The sequence below is a fragment of the Sus scrofa genome, chromosome 3 (genome assembly GCF_000003025.6).
Source record: "Sus scrofa isolate TJ Tabasco breed Duroc chromosome 3, Sscrofa11.1, whole genome shotgun sequence".
In the NCBI taxonomy this organism is placed as follows: domain Eukaryota; kingdom Metazoa; phylum Chordata; class Mammalia; order Artiodactyla; family Suidae; genus Sus; species Sus scrofa.
The window spans coordinates 112,966,287-112,986,660 of NC_010445.4; the positions used below are offsets into that span (position 1 = coordinate 112,966,287).

At 50.0% G+C, this 20,374-nt stretch overlaps 1 protein-coding gene across 3 annotated transcripts in view; it reads left to right on the forward strand.

The window, feature by feature from the left end:
* The window catches only part of KIF3C (kinesin family member 3C), a 51,209-nt gene that overhangs the window by 2,863 nt on the left and 27,972 nt on the right, over positions 1 to 20,374 (forward strand). Inside the window, exons 2-5 of one of the 3 annotated variants that reach the window (XM_021087736.1) lie at positions 2,778 to 3,021; positions 3,783 to 3,880; positions 8,060 to 9,593; positions 9,867 to 11,614. In XM_021087736.1, the coding sequence (XP_020943395.1) occupies positions 10,079 to 11,614 (1,536 nt within the window). In that variant the 5' untranslated portion in view covers positions 2,778 to 3,021; positions 3,783 to 3,880; positions 8,060 to 9,593; positions 9,867 to 10,078. Of the gene's footprint in view, positions 1 to 2,777; positions 3,022 to 3,782; positions 3,881 to 8,059; positions 11,615 to 20,374 lie in introns of all 3 variants that reach the window. The other 2 variants (XM_021087735.1, XM_021087738.1) reach the window with 2 other exon arrangements.

Sequence of the window (20,374 nt, forward strand, 5' to 3'; positions counted from 1 at the left end):
AGCTGCAGCTCTGATTTGACCCTTAGCCTGGGAACATCCATAGGCCACAGGTGCAGCCTTTAAAACCAACCAACCAAACAAAACGATGGTCCTGAAGGCTTTTGATAACTTCATTCACTCATTATCCATCAAACAAATGTCTGCTGGGGGCTTGTAGTGAACCAGGTATATTTCTAGGCACTGGGCTACAGAATAAAATTCTGTCCTGGGGCCCACCTTCTAATGGGAAGCTAATGTAAATCAGACATTGACCCATGTAGAATGGCATATTGTGGTAAGTGCTATGAAGAAAAACTAAGGCTATAGAAGGTGATGAAAAGAGACTTAGGTGGCACAGTCAAAAAGGCCTGTCTGAGGAGATGACATTTGGAAATGCATCTGAATGGAGTGAGAGAGAGAAACCATGTGCAGCCATGGGAGAAAAAGCCTGCAGCCGAGGCAAGAGCAAGGGCACAGGCCCTCCGGCTGGAATGTGCCCCGCAGGACTGAAGAACAAGGAGGCCAGTGTTACGGGGTCAGAGCGAGGGGAGGGGAGAGGATGAAGACATGAAGCGGCAGAAGGAACCAGGGACCCATCGCAGAAGGCCTGTGTGGCTTGGCAAGGGACCTCAGCCTTTATTCCAAGAGTGATGGGGGGGCCATTGGAAGGTTGAGAGCCGGAGGTGGTATGATTTGATTTTTAGTTTGGAAGGAAGACTGGCTGTTCTGTGGAGGAGGGTGTGAAAGGGGGCGTGGGGGGCATGTGGAAGCAGAGATTCCTGTTAAAATGCTACCGTAGTGTCTGGGCAAGAGATGAAGGTGGCATGGACTAGGGTGGCTGTGGTGGTGACACAGTATTTTGGAGTCAGGACGGTAGATTTTATAGGTAGAGTCTAGGTAGAATTTTTTTTAAGTCTTATTCGAGTATAGTTGATTTACAAGGTTGTGGTAATTTCTGCTGTACAACAAAGTGATTGGGTTATACATGTACACATATCCATTCTCTTTCAGATTCTTTCCCCACATACAGATAGAATTTTTTGATGGATGGCGTGCAGGGAAAGAGGAGTCAGTAAAAACTATAATATTTTCCTTTTTTTTTTTTTTTTTTTTGTCTTTTTGCCTTTTCTAGGGCTGCTTCCCGTGGCATATGGAGGTTCCCAGACTAGGGGTCTAATCAGAGCTGTAGCCACCAGCCTACACCAGAGCCGTACTTCGACCTACACCACAGCTCACAGCAACCCCGGATCCTTAACCCACTGAGCAAGGCCAGGGATCGAACCCGCCACTTCATGGTTCCTAGTCGGATTCATTAACCACTGCACCACGACGGGAACTCCAATATTTTTCTTATTAATAGGATACACAATTCTGTATATAGTATGGTCAAAGCTCTTCAAAACGTGTCCTTAAATTACTTCCATAATGAGAAACTTAAATATAGCAGAGCCTAAGAAATGCAATTGGGGAGATGCGATATTTTCATAGATGAATGGATAAGACCATAAAAAAGCAGAAGGTAATTGCCACTGGAAGTAAGGAAAGAAGAAAGAGACCCCAGCAGCCTGGAGGAAGCAGGAAAATCTTTACTGAGGAGGCTGGAGTTGAAATGGGTGTTGAAAGAAGATGGAGTTAGTTCAGGTGGAGAGCAGGTTGAGAGCTAGGTTCCCAGTACAGGCTGGCAGAAAGAGCACTGGCTTTGGAGTTAGAAAAATTAGGCTCAAGTCCCAATATAGACACTTAACACTTGGGTTAGTCTGAAGGTTAGAGAAAATATCTGTACCCCATCTGTTAGGTGCTTAGTAGGGGATAGCTACTAAGGACAGCTCTTTTTTTTTTTTTTTTTGCATTTTCTAGGGCCGCTCGCTCGGCATATGGAGGTTCCCAGGCTAGGGGTCTAATCGGAGCTGTAGCTGCCAGCCTACGCCAGAGCCACAGCAACTCAGATTCCGAGCTGCATCTGCGACCTACACCACAGCTCAGGGCAACGCCGGATCCTTAACCCACTGGGCGAGGCCAGGGATCGAACCCGCAACCTCATGGTTCCTAGTCGGATTCGCTAACCACTGTGCCATAATGGGAACTCTGACAGCTCTTTTTTAATATTCAGATTTTTTATTTTAAAAAAATTTTTATTATAGTTGATTTACAATGTTCTGTCAATTTCTGCTGTACAGCAAGGTGACCCAGTTATACATTTATATACATTCTTTTTCTCCCATTGGCCTCCATCATGTTCCATGACAAGCAATTAGATATAGTTTCCTGTTCTATACAGAAGGGCCTCATTGCTTATCCTCTCCAAATGCAATAGTTTCCAGCTACTAACCCCAAACTCCCAGTCCGTCCCACTCCATCCCTGTCCGCTTGGGCAACCACAAATCTGTTCTTCATGTCCATGCGTTTGTTTCTTTTCTGTAGATAGGTTCATGTGCACCACATATTAGATTCCACATATAAGTGATGTCATATAGTATTTAATACTCAGATTTTTAAAAATTTTTCAAGTTTTTCTATTCTTTATTTTGGGCCTTGGGGTTGGGAAGTCGACTCAAATTCCATTCACCCCAAATTATAGTAGAGACAGGAGAAAGTAAACTGTTGGGAAAAGAGGAGCCATTAGTAATCTGGACTTGAATGCAACGTTCTTAAATTAGATAATCTCATAGTGATTGAGAGCCAGAAACTTGGCGCTCATCCAGTGATGTTGTCACATTGTCATGTCCCCCTCTGCTGGTAGAATTTCATTTTGCAAGATAAACCCAAATCTTGAATTATTTGCCTCTGAAAAATTGCAGGCCCCAGGATTACTGAAGAGCTAACTCTCCTTCTTGGGAGAGTTATTGTCTTACCCTAACTGTTGCTGAGACCATACTGGAAGAAGATGCTGGTGTGGGAATCCCCTGGGAAAAAAAGAATTTTCATTGTCAAAGGAAATGCAGCAAAGAGAGCTTCTTCCTACCAAGCCAACAATGAGTTTGGACTCCTAGGAAACCATCATTCAAACCAGGATTGAGAAGCAACCGTTCCTCCATCTTCATGGTGAGCTCTCCCTACGGCCTGAGGGAAAGACCCCTAGGGTTGCAGGTTTGGTGCCACTTGGTGACTGAATTTCCTTCCTTAGTCTCTTAGTTCAGCCTGAAGCTGAGTCCTCACAATATGGAAATATTAATATTTTCCCCTTTTTGGGGGTTGATGTGAGGCTAAAGCAAGTAACATATATTAATTATACTCTGTTAACTGTGAATCACTCTACAAATCCCGGAGTTTATTACAGTCACTTCTTTGTTTTGCCTCCCCATTTTCTTGCCCTGAAGGTCATAGACCATTCATTCATTAGCTTAGCAACCGATATTGATAACCTAAAATATAAAGAGTACTGTGCTAGATATGGGGAAAGGAGACACGAAGACAGAAATCACAGCTCCCATCTTCAAGGGGGCACACAGATGGTGAGGAAGATGGATTCAGTTAACCAGAGTACTAGTCAGACTCTGCCTACTGTGATTAGTTAAACAGCGAGCTATAGAGTCATGAGGAAAGGACAGATTAGTCAGGAGGCAGAATCAGGAGAGTCAGAGGTATCCCAGAAGAGGTGATACTCATACGAAGCATGAATTCATATTCATTCATTCATCTTTCTTTTAATTATTTACAAACAAGATTTATTGAGCATATACTTTGTGTCAGGAGTTAGACTCCAGATGGTCCCCAACTTACGATGTTTCAAATAATGATTTTTGACTTTCCAATGGTGAGGAGGCAATATGTACTCAATAGAAATGATACTTCGCATTTTGAAGGTTGATCTTCTCTGGGCCAGCGATATGCACCATGATCCTCTCTTGCGGTGGCCAGTGGCAGCAAGACACAGCTCCTGGTCAGCCCTGCAGACATGAAGGTAAACCACTGATTCACTTACAACCAGTCTGGTTTTTTGTTTTGTTTTGTCTTTGTTTTTCTTTTCCTTTTTAGGGCCCTGCCCGCAGCATATGGAAGTTCCCAGACCAGGGATGGAATCGGAGCTGTGCTGCTGGCCTATACCACAGCCACAGCAACAAGGGGATCCAAGCCGCGTCTTCGACCTACACCATAGCTCACAGCAACACCAGATCCTTAACCTACTGATTGAGGCCAGGAATCGAACCCTCATACTAGTGGGGTTCGTTACTGCTGAGCCGCGATGGGAACTTCACAACCATTCTGTTTTTTATTTTGTACATCATTGAATAAATCCCATGAGATATTCAACACTATTTTACGAGAGGCTTTGTGTTAAATGGTTTTGTCCAACTGTGAGTGATGTGTCAGAGCATGTTTAGGGGAGTCCAGGCTAAGTGATGATGTTCAGTAGGTTAACTGTATTAAATGCATTTTCTGGTTTTTTTGAAAGATTTTTATTTTTTCTATTATAGTTGATTTACAATGTTGTCAATTTCTGCTGTACAGCAAAGTGACCCAGTCACATACATATATATAAACATTCTTTTTTTGTTAAGATTTTTATTAAATGCATTTTCTTTTTCTTTTTTTTTTTTTTTTTTTGCTTTTTAGGGCTGCACCCACAGCATATGGAGGTCCCCAGGCTAAGGGTCAAATGTGGCCGGCCTACACAACAGCCAAAGCAACTCAGGATCCGAGCCGTGTCTGCAACCTTCACCACAGCTCAGGGCAATGCTGGATCCTTAACCCACTGAGAGAGGCCAGGGATCAAACCCACAACCTCATGGTTCCTAGTTGGTTTCGTTCCACGACAGGAACTCTCTATTAAATGCATTCTCAACTTAAGATATTTTCAATTTACGGTGGGTTTATCAGGTTGTAACCCCATCATAAGCTAAGAAAGATCTGTAGGGATGAAGTTCCCTGGTGGCATAGTAGGTTAAAGATTTGGCGTTGTCACTGCAGTGGCTCTGGTTGCTGCTCTGGCACATGTTTGATCTTGGGCCTGGAACATCCATGTGCTGCAGGTATGGCCAAGAAAAAAAAAGAGCAGGTATCCAGACAAAGATGGTGAGGATGCAGCAGAGACAAGAGTATGTGAGGGCCCTGTGGTAGGAAGTGGGAAGGGAACTGGAGAAGACCATTGGAAATCGAGTACAGAAAGCAAGGTGGGAGTTCCCGTTGTGGCGCAGTGGTTAACGAATCCGACTAGGAACCATGAGGTTGAGGGTTCGATCCCTGCCCTTGCTCAGTGTGTTAATGATCCGGCGTTGCCGTGAGCTGTGGTGTAGGTTGCAGACGCGGCTCGGATCCCGCGTTGCTGTGGCTCTGGCGTAGGCTGGTGGCTATGGCTCCGATTGGACCCCTAACCTGGGAATCTCCATATGCCGCGGAAGCGGCCCAAGAAATAGCAAAAAAAAAAAAAAAAGAAAGAAAGCAAGGTGGAAAGTGGCCTGAGATGAGACAGGAGATATGAGCAGGTCCCAGGTCAAGTAGGGCCTTGGGGATTGCATTAATGATTTGGACTTAAAGAGCAGTGAGAAACATCGGATGTTTTAAAGGAATGTTCTTATTTTTATATTTATTTTGGCCATGCCTGAAGCATGCTGATGTTACCAGGCCAGGGATGGAACCCACACCACTGCAGCAACCAGAGCCACTGCAGTGATGACGTCAGATCTCAATGCCACAAGAGAGTTCCCAGACAAGTTTTTTGTTTGTTTGTTTTTTAGATCACTTTATTTTTTAAAAAAAATTTTATTGTAGTTGATTTACAATGTTCTGTCAATTTCTGTTGTACAGCAAAGTGACCCAGTTATACATATATACATTTTTTTCTCATGTTGTCTTCTATCATGTTCTATCACAAGTACTTTTGAAGGAATACTTTATAGAGAATGGATGGATGGAGATAAGAGCAAACCTAAGGTGACCAGATTGGAGGCTATCATGGGAGGCCAGGCCAGAGAGTATGATGGCTTGGATCATGATATTGGCTGTGGAACTGGAGAAGAAGACATTGATAAATCTGGGAAATACTTAAGAAGTTGAGTTGATAGGATTTGGTGTTTGAATAGACATGTTGAGGGGTGGGGAAGAGCTGTTTACAGAGCTAGGGACCATCCTTGGAGGAGCAAGTTTGGAGGAGAGAATGATGAGTTTGGTGTGAACACGTAGAATTTCAGGTACTTGAGAGCCCTCCAAGTGGCTATGTCCATTAGAGAATTGGATCTATAGAACTAGAGTACAGAGGAGAAGTCCCGACTGGAAATACAAATTTAGGAATCATTTAGCCACTAAGTGAAGCCATAAGCTGTAGTGATCACTAGAGGGTGGCATTGGAAGAAAAAAAGACTTAGGACAAAGCTTTGGTGAACTCCAAAATTAAATGTTGGAGATGAAAGAGATCAGTTGGTTAAGGATGGCTGAAAAGGGAGACACAAAATGTAAACAACCTTAAATGTAAAGTACAAAAGGGGTGTTACCATCGTGGCTTAGCACAAACCAACCCCCATGAAGACGTAGGTTTGATCCCTGGCCCTGCTCAGTGGGTTAAAGGATCTGGCATTGCCATGAGCCGTTGTGTGTGTTGTAGACGGGGCTCAGATCTGGCGTTGCTGTGGCTGTGGCAGAGGCCACCAGCTATAGCTCCAATTTTATCCCTAGCCTGGGAACTTCCATATGACAGAGGTGTGGCCCTAAAAAGCAAAAAAATAAAACATAAAGTACAAAGGGAATGCAAACCACTATTTCTTCTTCTGTTTTTAGGACTGCACCCTCGGCATATGGAGATTCCCAGGCTATGGGTCGAATCGCCAGCCTATGCCACAGCCACAGCAACGCGGAATCCAGGCTGTGTAAGTGACCTACACCACAGCTCACTGGCAACACCAGATCCTTAACCCACTGAGAGAGGCCAGGGATCGAACCTGCGTCCTCATGGATGCTAGTCAGATTAACAGCTGTGCCATGACTGGAACTCCGAAAACTACTATTTCTTTTTCTTTCTTTCTTTTTTTTTTTTTTTGCCTTTTCCAGGGCCACACACGTGGCATATGGAGGTTCCCAGGCTAGGGGTCTAATCAGAGCTGTAGCCGCTGGCCTATACCACAGCCACAGCAACTCGGGATCCGAGCCACGTCTGCGACCTACACCACAGCTCACGGCAACGCTGGATCTTTAACCCACTGATCAAGGCCAGAAATCAAACCCGAAACCTCATGGTTCCTAGTCGGATTTGTTAACCACTGCGCCACGACGGGAACTCCTGAAAACTACTGTTTCTTGAATGGCTTCTATGTCCCAGGAGTTTTCACATACATTATCTCACTTAATCCTCAGGTTCACCCTGTAAGCCTTCCTATCCTCACTTTTCCCACTGAGAAAATAGCTGTTCGGAGAAGTCGAATAATTTACTTATGGTCATGCATCTTGTAAACAGTGGGATTCCAGTCACCCTCCTGTGTTGGAGGATTTGGTCAAGTGCAATGCCAGGTGGTGACATCGGGTGTGGAGAACAGGGCCGGGATCCCCCGTATCCATTGCTGTAGTGCCAAGAGGGTAAGCCAAAGCAGAAAAAGGGTAGTCCAAAAACCAAGGCCAAGAGCAACAAGAAAACAGTTCAAGAGCCAAATGGTCCATTCAGAAGCCAGGTCGCCAGAGCCAAGAGAGGTTAGTCTACAAAGCCAAAACCTCACCCAGTAATTGGTCCAAAAGCCAAGTCCATCACAAACAGTAGAACTTGATCAGAGAGAGGGCTGGGGAAGGCTGAGAAACTTCGGAAGAGGAGAAGCCACCCGCTAAGTATCAAGCTTCCAGTTGAGCTGGCCTTTGGGTCCTGGGGATTTGAACATGGGGAAGACGTAAAGAGACAGATTTTATAGAGTTGAAGAACTAAACAAATAGGCCCTCTAGAGAATAACATGCCTGGAAATATTTTGTGGAAAGATTCTTCTGGTGCCTCATTGAAGAAGAGCCTCGGGTTCAGATAATGGCAGGTCCTCTCTCTTAATCTTATTTGGAGAGTAAGGACAACTCAGACCCTGTGCAGATTCGGTTACCCTCTGCAGAGTGGCACATGGGTAGGAAACTAGCTGGGTCCCTGGACTTGAGGAATGATACCTGATTTGTATCCTAGAGGGAAAAATATGAAGACCCCATAGTGGAACACCAAACACAGAGCTGGTCTGTCCAGGATACTCGGGAAAGCCGGAGCTGCCAAGGAAGCCAAGCCAAGTCACGTGCATGTATGAAGGGCTTGCTTGAAAATGAGTCTTCTCCTTGGTACAATATGTTTTGATCCATGGTTTCATTTGAGCCTCACAACCACTTCCTGAAGTATTATTTCTCTCCCCTTCTCCAGGTGTTTTAAAAAGATGAGGAAACTAAGGCTAGAGCAAGTTAAGTGACTGCCCGAATCACATAGCTGGATGGAGATCAGAACTGCAGCTTGAGTCCAAGTTTTGCTTCATGCAAATTCTGCGTCTCTTTCTGTTAAGGAAAAGAGACAGATCAGGGAAGGCTTCACAGAGGAGGAGGTGCTAGAACGACCCAAGTGGCAGGGCACCAAGTACAGAAGAGTAAACAGGGTCCTCTTGGCAAAGGCACAAAGATGCAACGCAGCCCAGCCAGAAGGAAACACACGTTGTAGGAAACAAAAAATGGTTGCTAGAATTGTGAACTCTTTGGGGACAAGAAGGTCCGGTTCCTAGAATGTGGCCTGGGGTTTAGCAGGCTCTGGATAACTGTTTGAAGGACGGAATGTCTGGGACAGAGATTCTCTGTAGGACGGTAACCAGAAGTGTGGCTGAGAAGTGGCTGGAGTCAGAAGAAGGAGATGCCTTTATACAATATGGAAGGCTGGTGCTGGAGGAGGGGAGGGGGATCAGGGTGCAGGTGAGGAGCGGATCTGAGGAGAGAATCAGCTGGAAGGTGGTTCCAGGAGAGAGAGAAAAGGAAGAGCATAAGTCAACCAGGGTGGGGAGAGGAAAGACAGAGTCAAGAAACATTTAGGAGTTAAGAGTGCCTAGCAACACTCTGACGGGAGTGTAGGGATGGCATGTAGGCATCCACAGGCAGAAAGGCAGGAGCAGGGGACAGAGGATGCTGGCTGTGGAGGAAACAGGAGTGAGTAGTGGATACCAGGATTCTCCCCCAGGTAGGCTGCAACCTCCGCAGTCACTCCTGGGGTTGCTCGCCTGAGAGGGCGGGGCCTCCCAGACTGGAAAAGTCATTAGCAACCTGCCAGAACCGGGTTAACAAAGGCAGGACTACAACTCCCAGCATCCTCCGGCACAGTGGGGTGACGGCGGGCGGTGGCTGCGCTGCACCCGCCCGGTGGGCGCTGGACCTGGGACGGCACCCGAGCCTGTCATTCCGAAGGGGTCTGCGGGGGTGCGGGCGGGCGATGCACCCGGGTCCCCAGCGCACTGGCCGCGCCGGGCTCGCGTCTCCCGCCCTACGTCCCCGCCCCTTGCCCCACCCCAGCCGGGCGGCTTAGCTGGGGCCGCAGCGCGGCGGCAACATCACTCTCGCCGCCGCTGCTCCGCCCCATCCCCTTCTGTTTTTCTCTCTCATTCTCCGGTGGCGACGGCGGGGAAGGCGGAGGCAGAGGCAGCAGCAGCCGCGCAGGCTGCAATGAATGATCCCCCAGCTGGGGGGGAGGACTCCAGGTGAGCCTCTGCCCTCGGGAGGGCCGGGACCCCCGGCCGCCCAGGACCTGCAGCCCCCGCCATGGATCCCTAGAGGAGGAGGAGGACGAGGAGGAGAAGACAGTTCTGCCGCCCACCCCCATCCTATTTTCCTCTTCCTTTATCTCATTGTTGCCGTAGCTGTTTACGGCAGCGTTCCCTCTGCCCCAGCATGGGGCGGGCTCCGGGCACTGCCATTCGGCAGGCGCTGCTCCTGCGGCTGCCCGGGGATTCTGCCTAATTCTCCCTCCCCAGCCCGTGCAGCGAGGACCGGAGAGCAGTGGAGGCCCGGACTGCAGCAGCGGCAGGGCCACCTCCCAGCATCCCCACCCTAGGAGGCTGCATGCGGATTGAAGAACGGCGCCTGGGGGTTGGGCTGGCCCCGCGGATCCGGACCTAGGGAGGACAGCAGGACCGCCCAGGCTGCGGAGGGGGCCGAGGGGAGGCAGGAAGGACCGAGCGGCAAGATGGCCAGTAAAACCAAGGCCAGCGAGGCCCTGAAGGTGGTGGCCCGGTGCCGCCCCCTCAGCCGGAAGGAAGAGGCTGCTGGTCACGAGCAGATCCTGACCATGGACGTGAAACTGGGCCAGGTGACCCTGCGGAACCCCCGCGCTGCCCTAGGGGAGCTGCCCAAAACCTTCACCTTTGATGCCGTGTATGATGCCAGCTCCAAGCAGGCAGACTTGTATGATGAAACCGTGAGGCCCCTGGTAGACTCGGTGCTTCAAGGTTTTAATGGCACCGTGTTTGCCTATGGACAGACGGGCACAGGCAAGACCTATACCATGCAGGGGACCTGGGTGGAGCCTGAACTGCGCGGGGTCATCCCCAATGCCTTTGAGCATATCTTCACCCACATCTCCCGCTCCCAGAACCAGCAGTACTTGGTTCGGGCCTCCTACCTGGAGATCTACCAGGAGGAGATTCGAGACCTGCTCTCCAAGGAGCCTGGCAAGAGGCTAGAGCTGAAGGAGAACCCCGAGACGGGTGTCTACATCAAGGACCTCTCCTCCTTCGTCACCAAGAATGTCAAGGAGATCGAGCACGTGATGAACCTGGGGAACCAGACTCGGGCGGTGGGTAGCACGCACATGAACGAGGTCAGCTCTCGCTCCCATGCCATCTTCGTCATCACCGTGGAGTGCAGTGAGCGTGGCTCAGATGGCCAGGACCACATCCGTGTGGGCAAGCTCAACCTGGTGGACCTGGCGGGCAGCGAGAGGCAGAACAAGGCAGGCCCCAACACAGCTGGAGGGACAGCCACACAGTCCACAGGGAGTAGCGGTGGTGGGGGAGGTGGCGGTGGTGGAGAGAGGCCTAAGGAAGCCTCCAAAATCAACCTCTCACTGTCTGCCCTGGGCAACGTGATCGCGGCTCTGGCAGGCAACAGGAGCACCCACATCCCCTACCGGGACTCCAAGCTAACCCGGCTGCTCCAGGACTCTCTGGGGGGGAACGCCAAGACCATCATGGTGGCCACCCTGGGCCCAGCGTCTCACAGCTACGATGAGAGCCTGTCCACCCTGCGCTTTGCCAACCGGGCCAAGAACATCAAGAACAAGCCCCGGGTGAACGAGGACCCCAAGGACACACTGCTACGGGAATTCCAGGAGGAGATTGCGCGCCTGAAGGCCCAGCTGGAGAAGAAGGGGATGCTAGGAAAGCGGCTCCGGAGGAAGAGCAGCCGCAGGAAGAAGGCCGTGTCAGCCCCAGCCGGGTACCCGGAGGGGCCGGTGATTGAGGCCTGGGTGGCGGAAGAGGAGGATGACAATAACAACAACCACCGCCCGCCGCAGCCCATCCTGGAGTCAGCCTTGGACAAGAACATGGAGAATTACCTGCAGGAGCAGAAGGAGCGGCTGGAGGAGGAGAAGGCGGCCATCCAGGATGACCGTAGCCTGGTGAGCGAGGAGAAGCAGAAGCTGCTGGAGGAGAAGGAGAAGATGCTGGAAGACCTGCGGCGGGAGCAGCAGGCCACCGAGCTGCTCGCAGCCAAGTACAAGGTAAGGGCTCCAGGGGTCCCAGAGGGATCTGGGCTGACAGGCTCTTCTTTGAGGGACTGTGATGTGGCCTGAAGCAAAGTGTCCTGCCCTCCTGCCAAATGCTCCCCTGGAGAAGCCAGGCAAATTCCTGCAATTCTGGGCTACTGGCAGAGCCTCCAAGGAGCACCTAGGAGAACACACACACACACACACACACACACACCCCAAAGCAGGCAGGCGGTCTCTCAAGCCAGTGAGCTTGGGCTGGCCTGACTTGCCGCCTGTCAGTCTCTGCCGGTGGCCCCCGTATTGGTCAGGTCGGTGGCCAGTCAGGCAGGCCCTCAGCCTCATTTGAGTGTGAGCTCCCACTCTTGCATCGCCTCCTCCCTTGGGACATCCTCCCTTCGAGGCACCATCAGCCCTCACCCCACTTTAATACCTGACATTTACATCTCGCGTCACAGTTTGTAAAATGCCCCTCACACATGATCTCATTGATCCTTACAGTAGCCATCTGGGGTACTGGTTCTTAAACCCCCATTTTACAGGTGAGAGTCTAAGGCTCAGAAAAGTGGCGTGACTGAGGGTCCATCCCACAAGGTGGCAGAGCCACACTGACATCCGTGGCCCTGGTGCTTTCTCAGTTCTTAGATGGCGAGGTGGGACTCTGAGGGGATCGGGCTCCCAGTGGAGGCAGTCAGCTTGGCCCACGTGGTGCAGGGCCGTTGCTTGGAGTCCTAGGAAGGAGGTCATGCAGAGGGTCGGAAAGAACCCAGCTCTGCACCGGAGACCTGGAATCAAGGCCAAGCTGGACTGCAGTGACCTCGAAGTTGCTTCTTCCTTTCTCCTAGTCTCAGTTTCCCTTTTTGTAAATTAGAAGCTTGGTCCTGGTCATCTCTGAGGTTCTAATCTGAGAAGCCAACCAACTGACCCCCACCTCCAGGCCTCATCCCAGTAAGATCCAGTTCTCCCATTGCCCTGGGAGACATCAGGGCCTCAGCATCCTTCCTGAGCTTAGCTCCCTCCAGGCCCCGGTGGAGCTAAGCTACAGAGGGACCCCCACCCCCATCGCCTGGCCAACCACAGAACTGTTCACTTTCAGTGCTGCAGATGCCACAACTCAGGTTCCAGGCATTTCCAGGTCCCTGGAGCCCTTAACACTGAGAGTTGGAGGAAAGACACATAGAACCAGACCATGACCTGGTGGGGAGAGCAAAACCTCACCATCTCTTATTCCCTCTCAGGAGCACAGGCTGGGGTGCAGGGGAGCCCCACCTGGAGATGGAGAGTGGCAGCCGCTGGAAGAGAGACTGATGGGCTGCGTGCCATTGTCTGTGTTATGAGAACGTGCTGCTGCACCAGGGCCTCTGGCCTTGCGTATTTAATATTTAATTCACCTCCAGGAGCTCCTCGGAGAAGGGATCAGGAGCCTGGCACATTGGGAGCCATCCTGCGAGAGGCAGGATGTAAAGGCAGGACAGTTAGGACTCAGCTGTCCCGAGGAGGAAGGGAATCCAGGCAGCTTGTGCTTTCCATGGGAATCTGACATGGGGACTCTGTCGTCAGTTTCATTACAAGAGCCCCCGCATCACCCCTTGCTCCCCTTCCCCACCCACCCTTAAAGCTGGGAGGCAGCAGATGCTGAGAGAGTGCACTTCAGCCCCGAGGAAATGGGTGGGAGGGATGGAGCAAGGGATCCAACGGATCCTTCCCATTGGGAACAAGGTGATCTCCCATTGTTGGCCACTCGCTGGTAAGAGTCTTGGATCCAAGGCCATGTAGGGCGTAGATAGCAGGGCAGTCAAGAGATCAGGGCGGCCAGCACCAGAATTCTTACATCAGAGGCATAAGCCACAGACACGTCCATCTTACAGCTGCCCGGGGCCTTGGAAAACTGAGGCCCAGGCTTGCTCAGGGCTGCACAGGTGAGTGAGGGAGAGCCGGACTCTTTACAGTGGGTCCAGCTTCTTTCCGTTTCACCCGGGTCCTGGTATTGTTGTCACCTGTGCTCCTTGATAATCAGAATAATTGGTTTTATTGCAAGTGTTTATATTTTATTCTCATGGAGTCCTCCCAGCAACCTCAAGAGATGGGTATTACTATTCCATTTCCGTGATGGAAACCAAGGCAGGGGAGGGTGAGTGACAGTGTCGGTGACCCGGGCTGATAGGTGACAGAACCAGGACTGGAACCCAGGTCTTCTGAGGCCCCCAGACCCAAGTCTGTTCTTCCCAAGTATTCTCGGATCCCTCCATGTTTGCTGTCTGTGTGACTCAGGGCGAAGGCCTTGGCCTCTCCAGGCCTCAGGTTTCCAGTCGCCTAATGAGAAGTCTGACACAGCTCCCTGTGGACCAGGTGAAATTGTCATCATGTGCCCGGCTTTCAGATATGACCGAAGCAGGAGGGATGCCTGGGACATTCCAGGGAAATGATTCCACATCCTGGAACTTCTTTTCACACCCAGCTCAGGACACACAGCAGCCAGCAAGCCCAGGATGAACCTAGCCAGAGGACCCCAGCCTCCCTAGAGTCCCTCAGGCACCGCTGGCTGAGCGTTGGGTGTTTCTAGGATGGAGGAAGCAATTTGAGGGCTCCCAAGAGATCCTCAGGGTAAAGAGGGGCGGAGCTTGTTAGAGAGAATCCCAGACCTGCCTGTTTCACGCAGGGTTGTGCTGAAGATTGAATGAGCTCATTAGCATGCGGACGTTCAAAATAAGTGGAAAGTCCTAAATAAATGGAGGGCATTGGCTGCCCCTGGGTGGCTTCTCCAGGGGTCCAGTGATCTCCAGGACTGACGTCTTTGCTGTTGGCTTCACGCTTTCCTTCCCCTGCCATCCCAGCTGCCTTGCCCTAACCTTGTAGCCCTGGGAGCAGAGCCAGGAGAGAAAGATCTAGGAGCCCTCAGGAGGTGGGAGCTCTGGTCCCTCCTGGAAATTCACTGAGCTTCTGCTCCCCATCCGTAGCACCCTCAGCTCCCACTTTGTGAGTTATGACGTCAACGCCCCTTCTCGCCTCCCCGCCTTCCTTCTTCCAGTTCACACCACCCCCCGGGGGGCGGCTGAGCGGTAGCTGGTGCGACCCAGTGCCCTCATTCACTCTCTCTGACTCATCTTAGAGTCTGTGTCGCCTGCTGTCCTTGCCCGCCACCTCTAGGCTCCCCGTTCCCTTTGTTCTCCCCTCGCTGTGTACAAACACCACGCCTGTCTCCGTGGAGTCTCCTTTCATCTCCACCTCGGGCCTCAGGGGTTGGGAGGGTGGGCACATGTGTGCGGGTCTGTGAGCGTCATCAGTGCCTTGTGTATCAGTAGCCGTCAGCCTTCCATGCTTATGGGCATCTGGAGCGCGCGCTCGACCAGAGAGGTAGGGGGAGTGGGTAAAAGTCACAGACAGACCCACAACTGAGCTTGTGACTCCGCACAGTGACGGCTGCAGTGTTTGTGCACAAAGCACGGATGGCGGTGAGGACTGGGGTGCAAGTAGACCGATGGACAGGAGGCCCCCCTTAATTGTGCAAGAAACATTTTTTTTTTTTTTTTTGGCTGTGCTTGTGGCTTGTGGACGTTCCTGGGCCAGGGATCAAACCTGCACCACAGCAGTGACAACTGAGCCACAAGGGAACCCCAAGAAACATTTTTTAATGACTGTTTTAATCTTGAGCTTAATTTTTTGAAGGCTCGGATTAGATGATTCCTAAAGCTTTGATTCCAGATACTTAGAGGGAAAGAAGAGTATTTTCAGGAGTTCCTGTTGTGGCTCAGAGGTAACGAACCCAACTAGTGTCCATGAGGATGATGTGGGTTCAATCCCTGGCCTCGCTCAGTGGGTTAAGGATCCGGCATTGCCACAAGCAGCAGCATAGGTTGCAGATGTGGCTCCGATCTGGCATTACTGTAGCTGTGGCATAGGCCAGCAGCTACTGCTCCGATTCTACCCCTGGCCTGGGAGCTTCCATATGCCACAGTTGCTGCCATAAAATTTTCTTTTTTTAAAAAAGTGTATTTCGTGGAGGCAAGGGCTGCAGATGACACAAAATGCAGGCTGGAACTGGAGAGAGGTCAGGAAGAGGTAAAACACTGCTTGTTGATCCCCAAGTAAGCAGGTTTGGGGATTGAGGAGCAGGGGTGCTTGGCTAGAGCTCAGCTCCCTCTATGAACCCTCTGTGGTCCCTGCAAGAGGGCTTGCAGAAGCAGCCCCAGAAGTCGGGGGGGTGAGGTCGCCACAGAGAGGACGGTCTGCTTTGCATCTTTACTATACACTTTGTGGGTCCCTCTCCCTCCTCCTGTTTATCAGCATTGGGATTAACCATAAAGGGTTATGCAGGAGACGAGTTTCAAGCCTGAGAAACAGCGGCAATAGCAAGAATGATGCCATTTATTTAACACCTGCCATGTGCCAAGCATTATGCTATATATTGTATACAAATCCGTTCATGTAATCCCCACAAGCACCTTCCAAGAAAGGTGTTATTACTGTTCCCATTTTATACATGAGAAAACTGAGGTTTTGTGACTTGTTCAAGGCCTCATGGTTTGTCTCTGGCAAATCTAGTTGAGCCCAGGTTGGCCTGATACCAACTTTGATCCTCTTTCATGCTTAAAGAATTAGGAATATCAGGTTGGGAACTAGTTGATTGGGAGATGGTAAAATTGACAGGAGTTGGTGAAAGTGTGTTGAATTTGAGGCGACAGGGTCCAGTGGGCAGCTGGAGGCAGAACAGGGGAGTTTAGAAGCAAACACAGGGCTAAAAATTGAGTCTGGAGGTCATTTTTATTTTATTTTATTTTATTTTTTGTCTTTTGTCTTTTTATGGCTGCACCCGCAGCATATGGAAGTTCCCAGGCTAGAGGTCTAATTGGAGCTATAGCTGCCGGCCTTCGCCAGAGCCACAGCAATGCCAGGTCCAAGCCGCATCTGTGACCTACACCACAGCTCAGGGCAACGCCCAATCCTTAACCCACTGAGCGAGGCCAGGGATCGAACCCGCAACCTCATGGTTCCTAGTCGGATTCGTTTCTGCTGTGCCACAACGGGAACTCCCTGGGGGTCATCTTTAGAAGAAGGCTCAAATGAGACCCCGGACCCCTGGTCTTGATCCTCTCCCTTTATGTAAGTGAGTTCTAAGTCAAGCTCTCCTCTCCTGGTCTTTGCTGACCTTATTTTGTGGAGTGCTCTGTTCAGAGCACGGATTTCAGGTCAGGCAGGCCTGGGTTTAGTGATTTACTAGCTTTGGGACTTCAGTTTCCTCATCTATAAAATAGGATAATAATAGTACTGATGTTATAGTGCTATTGAGAGGATGAAATGAGATAATCAACATTAAAGCACTTTGCACAGTTCCTGGCATGGAAGTGTTCGGTAAATAATGATGGTTTATTACTGTTATCTTTGACGGCCTAACGGGTATTGTCACATGACTGTCTTCCTGATATGTTAAACACATCCCATTTTAGTCTCGCGTTCGAGGCCTACCAGCATCTGGTTTTAATATATCTCTTCCATCTTGCCTGCTTAAGTGAGCCATAGGAGAACCTAACAGCCAACTGGTCTACCCCATACTTTGGACGTCAGCTGGACCTCACTGCCCTTCTGCTCGTGGCACAGTTTTTGTCTTCTAGATTGTCCTGGGAACCAGGGGAACCCTGGGAGCTGGTTAAGCTCAATGTAAAGAACTTCTTAGTAATTAGAATTGGTCCATTTCAAGAGATATTGGGCTCTGATCCCTGGAAGTGTCAAAGGAGAAACTGAGTATCAGAGTTGCTCTAAAGAGATTCATGTGCCAGAAAAGCCATTGAGCGAGATGATCTTTGAGTCCCCTCCTCTTAAAGGTCCTTAATTGTTAGAAATAGTATTTTTGAAGCAAAATATAAAATGTTCAAGGCACCTTGAAAATTAAGATGTAAGGATTTAAATGATAGTTTATGAATTCAATCAACAGTAGGATATATTTCCCGGTTTCCATCTCTATGTCTTATTAGAGGAAGACAATGAGAAGAAGAAGAAAAGAGAGAGAAGAAGATGGGAGGAAAGCTAGGAAAGAAAAAGAGGGGGACAGTGAAGAGGAGGAAGAGAAGTGGAGTCCCAGAGCCGGGGAGAAGGAGGGGAGAGTGTGTAAAGGGATGGACAGCAGGGTTTGGGGGAGAAGAAACCCCGTTTGGGAGAGCGAGTGCTCTGGAAGAGAGCCTGAAACACTCAGTATCATCCCACAGCCCTGATCTCGAGCTTAGTCTCCAAATAGGGCTGTATCCAGGCTCTCGAGGCTCCCCAGTAATTCAGGGGGTGTCTCTGTTCCTAAAGCTGGTCTGGTTCCTTCTTCAGGTCCCCAAGTACACCAGCCCCATGCCAGACACCCCCATTCCCGCCCCCGCTTACCCACTATAGCGAGTGACCAGAGCACCAAGCTGGGTCTGGCATCTAGGTCAGAGTCCACGGCTTCTTGGCACCGAAGGGAGCAGTGACTTACACTCCTTCCTGCCCCTGGCCGCTGTGATCGGTTAATAGAATTTCCATAAGCGGGTGCATTTTGTAATATAAAGGTTTGACCAGCAGGAAGTATATAAGACTAATACACTTCTGTTCAGAGGTGCTAGGATTCAAGTTATGTCGGGGCTCAGCAGCCTTTCGGTCCCGTGTTGGGTTTCTCTTGATGTGTGCTGGCTGCAGAAGCGTATCATCATTTCGCCCTTAGTCATTTCCAGCCCCCGGATAGTGCAAGATTGGATGAAGTGGCTGTGAGAATGTTCTCATTGTGCTCTGAGGACTAGGGGAAGGGCCTGGAATCCAGCTGGAGAGGGGCACTCCCTCCCATCTGTGCCCTGCCAGCCTGCTGTCCCTGGCCAGCCTGGGGCACTTCTGGGGCTGCCTGGGCCTGAGAGCTGCTGAATCAGGTGTCCTGGGTAGATAAGAAAATGGCCTCTCTTCCCACTATTCCATGCATGGGGAAGGATTCCTTCAGCCACGGGGGTGCACAAGGCAGACCCCTGTGCTCAGAGCTTATGGGGCACCTGTACCTGCACTGGTGGTTCCGTGTATCTAGAACTTTTAATATCCGAGAAATTCTTGGGCATTAACTCCTGGTCAGACTGAAGAGTTACTTTCTAGTTGTCTCCCTTTCCTTCCAGACGTACTCAACAGAGGGGGACCAGGCCCTGGGTTGAACTGTTTCTGCAGTGGTTGGTAATGGATCTGTAGTCTTTCTCCTTTTTTCAGATGAGCCCGCAGAATAATAATAACAATTGTAGGAGTTCCTGTCATGGCTCAGTGGTTAACAAATCTGACTAGGAACCATGAGGTTGCAGGTTCGGTCCCTGGCCTTGCTCAGTGGGTTAAGGATCCGGCATTGCCGTGGGCTGTGGTGTAGATCGCAGACGTGGCTCGGATCCTGCGTTGCTGTGGCTGTGGTGTAGGCCAGTGGCTACAGCTCCAATTCCACTCCTTGCCTGGGAACCTGCATATGCTGTGGGAGCGGCCCTAGAAAAGGCAAAAAGACCAAAAAAAAAAATTGTAATAATAATAATTGTAAGAAATAGCTACCATTTCTTTCTTTCTTTTTCGTTATTTTTGGCCACATCAGCAGCATGTGGAAGTTCCTGGGCCGGGGATCAAACCTGAGCCCCAGCCCCAGCAGCGACCAGAGCCACCACAATGACAACACCAGATCATTAACCTGCTGCACCACCAGGGAACTCCACTGTCATCTCTTTAGTGCATGTTTAATGCCAAGGACTTGCTGTATTCTTCAGGTGATTGTTTTGTTCAGTCTTCAATGGCACCATGAAGTAGCAGGTTTGAATCTCCATGTGACAAATGGGATACTGAGGCACCTTAAAGAAGGAACAACCCAAGGCCGCGTGCCTGTAGGGCATTAGTGCCAGAATATGAGCCTCTGCCTGCCTGACTCCTCGGCCCATGATCTTCACCGCCACACTGTAGCACCAGCCCGGAAAGAACGGCTTTATGCCAAGGCCCTGGCTAATTGGCCGCACTGGGATCTCTGGTCTGCTGAGATGCTTAAGTCATCCCTGTCCTTCCACGTGATGCAAACCCCCAGCCTCTGACCTCAGCCTAGAGCCATTCATTTATCAACACATCTTTTTGAACACCCCGGCCAAGAATGCAAAGCAGTATAGATGGTCAACTTTGCCTTTAAATTATTTAAGTTTCTGGAATGAATCATGAAAACTCTCGTGGTTATCTCTAGGGATTGTATAGGAAGGATTTTTATTTTTCACTTTATACTTATTATTTTTTACAACATGCATATATTGCTTTGTTAATTAAACAAAAACAACTCTAAATTTTTTGGAGAGAAAAATATTTTTAAAAATGCATGAACACATGGTTGGAAGAGTGGCTTAAAGGTAATGGACAATTGAGAGAAATCCGCGGTTGAAAATAATTCTCAGTGATACCCAGTTATTGATAATCCCGTGACCTTGGACAAGTCCCTTCCCCTCCCAGGGACTGTAAGAAAGGATCAATAGATGCTTCCTTGCTTTCTGCACCACTTGCTGATTCACCTTGGAAGCAGCGGACCAGGAGCTGCTAGAGCTCAGCCTGGATGAAAGGCAAGGAGGGCTGGAGAGGAATGACCAAGCATTGCCTGGAAGCTGAGCCCGAATGACCCAGGATCTGTGAAATACCGAGTCTGCACTTTGCACCTCTTTAATTCTTATCCAGATCTGACCTTGCAGCCTTCTGTTGCCTGGCTGGGTTTGCATCCCTATGCTGGAGAGAGAAACCCTCTAGCCCACCACAAACAAGGGAGGGAAACAGGGGAGAAAG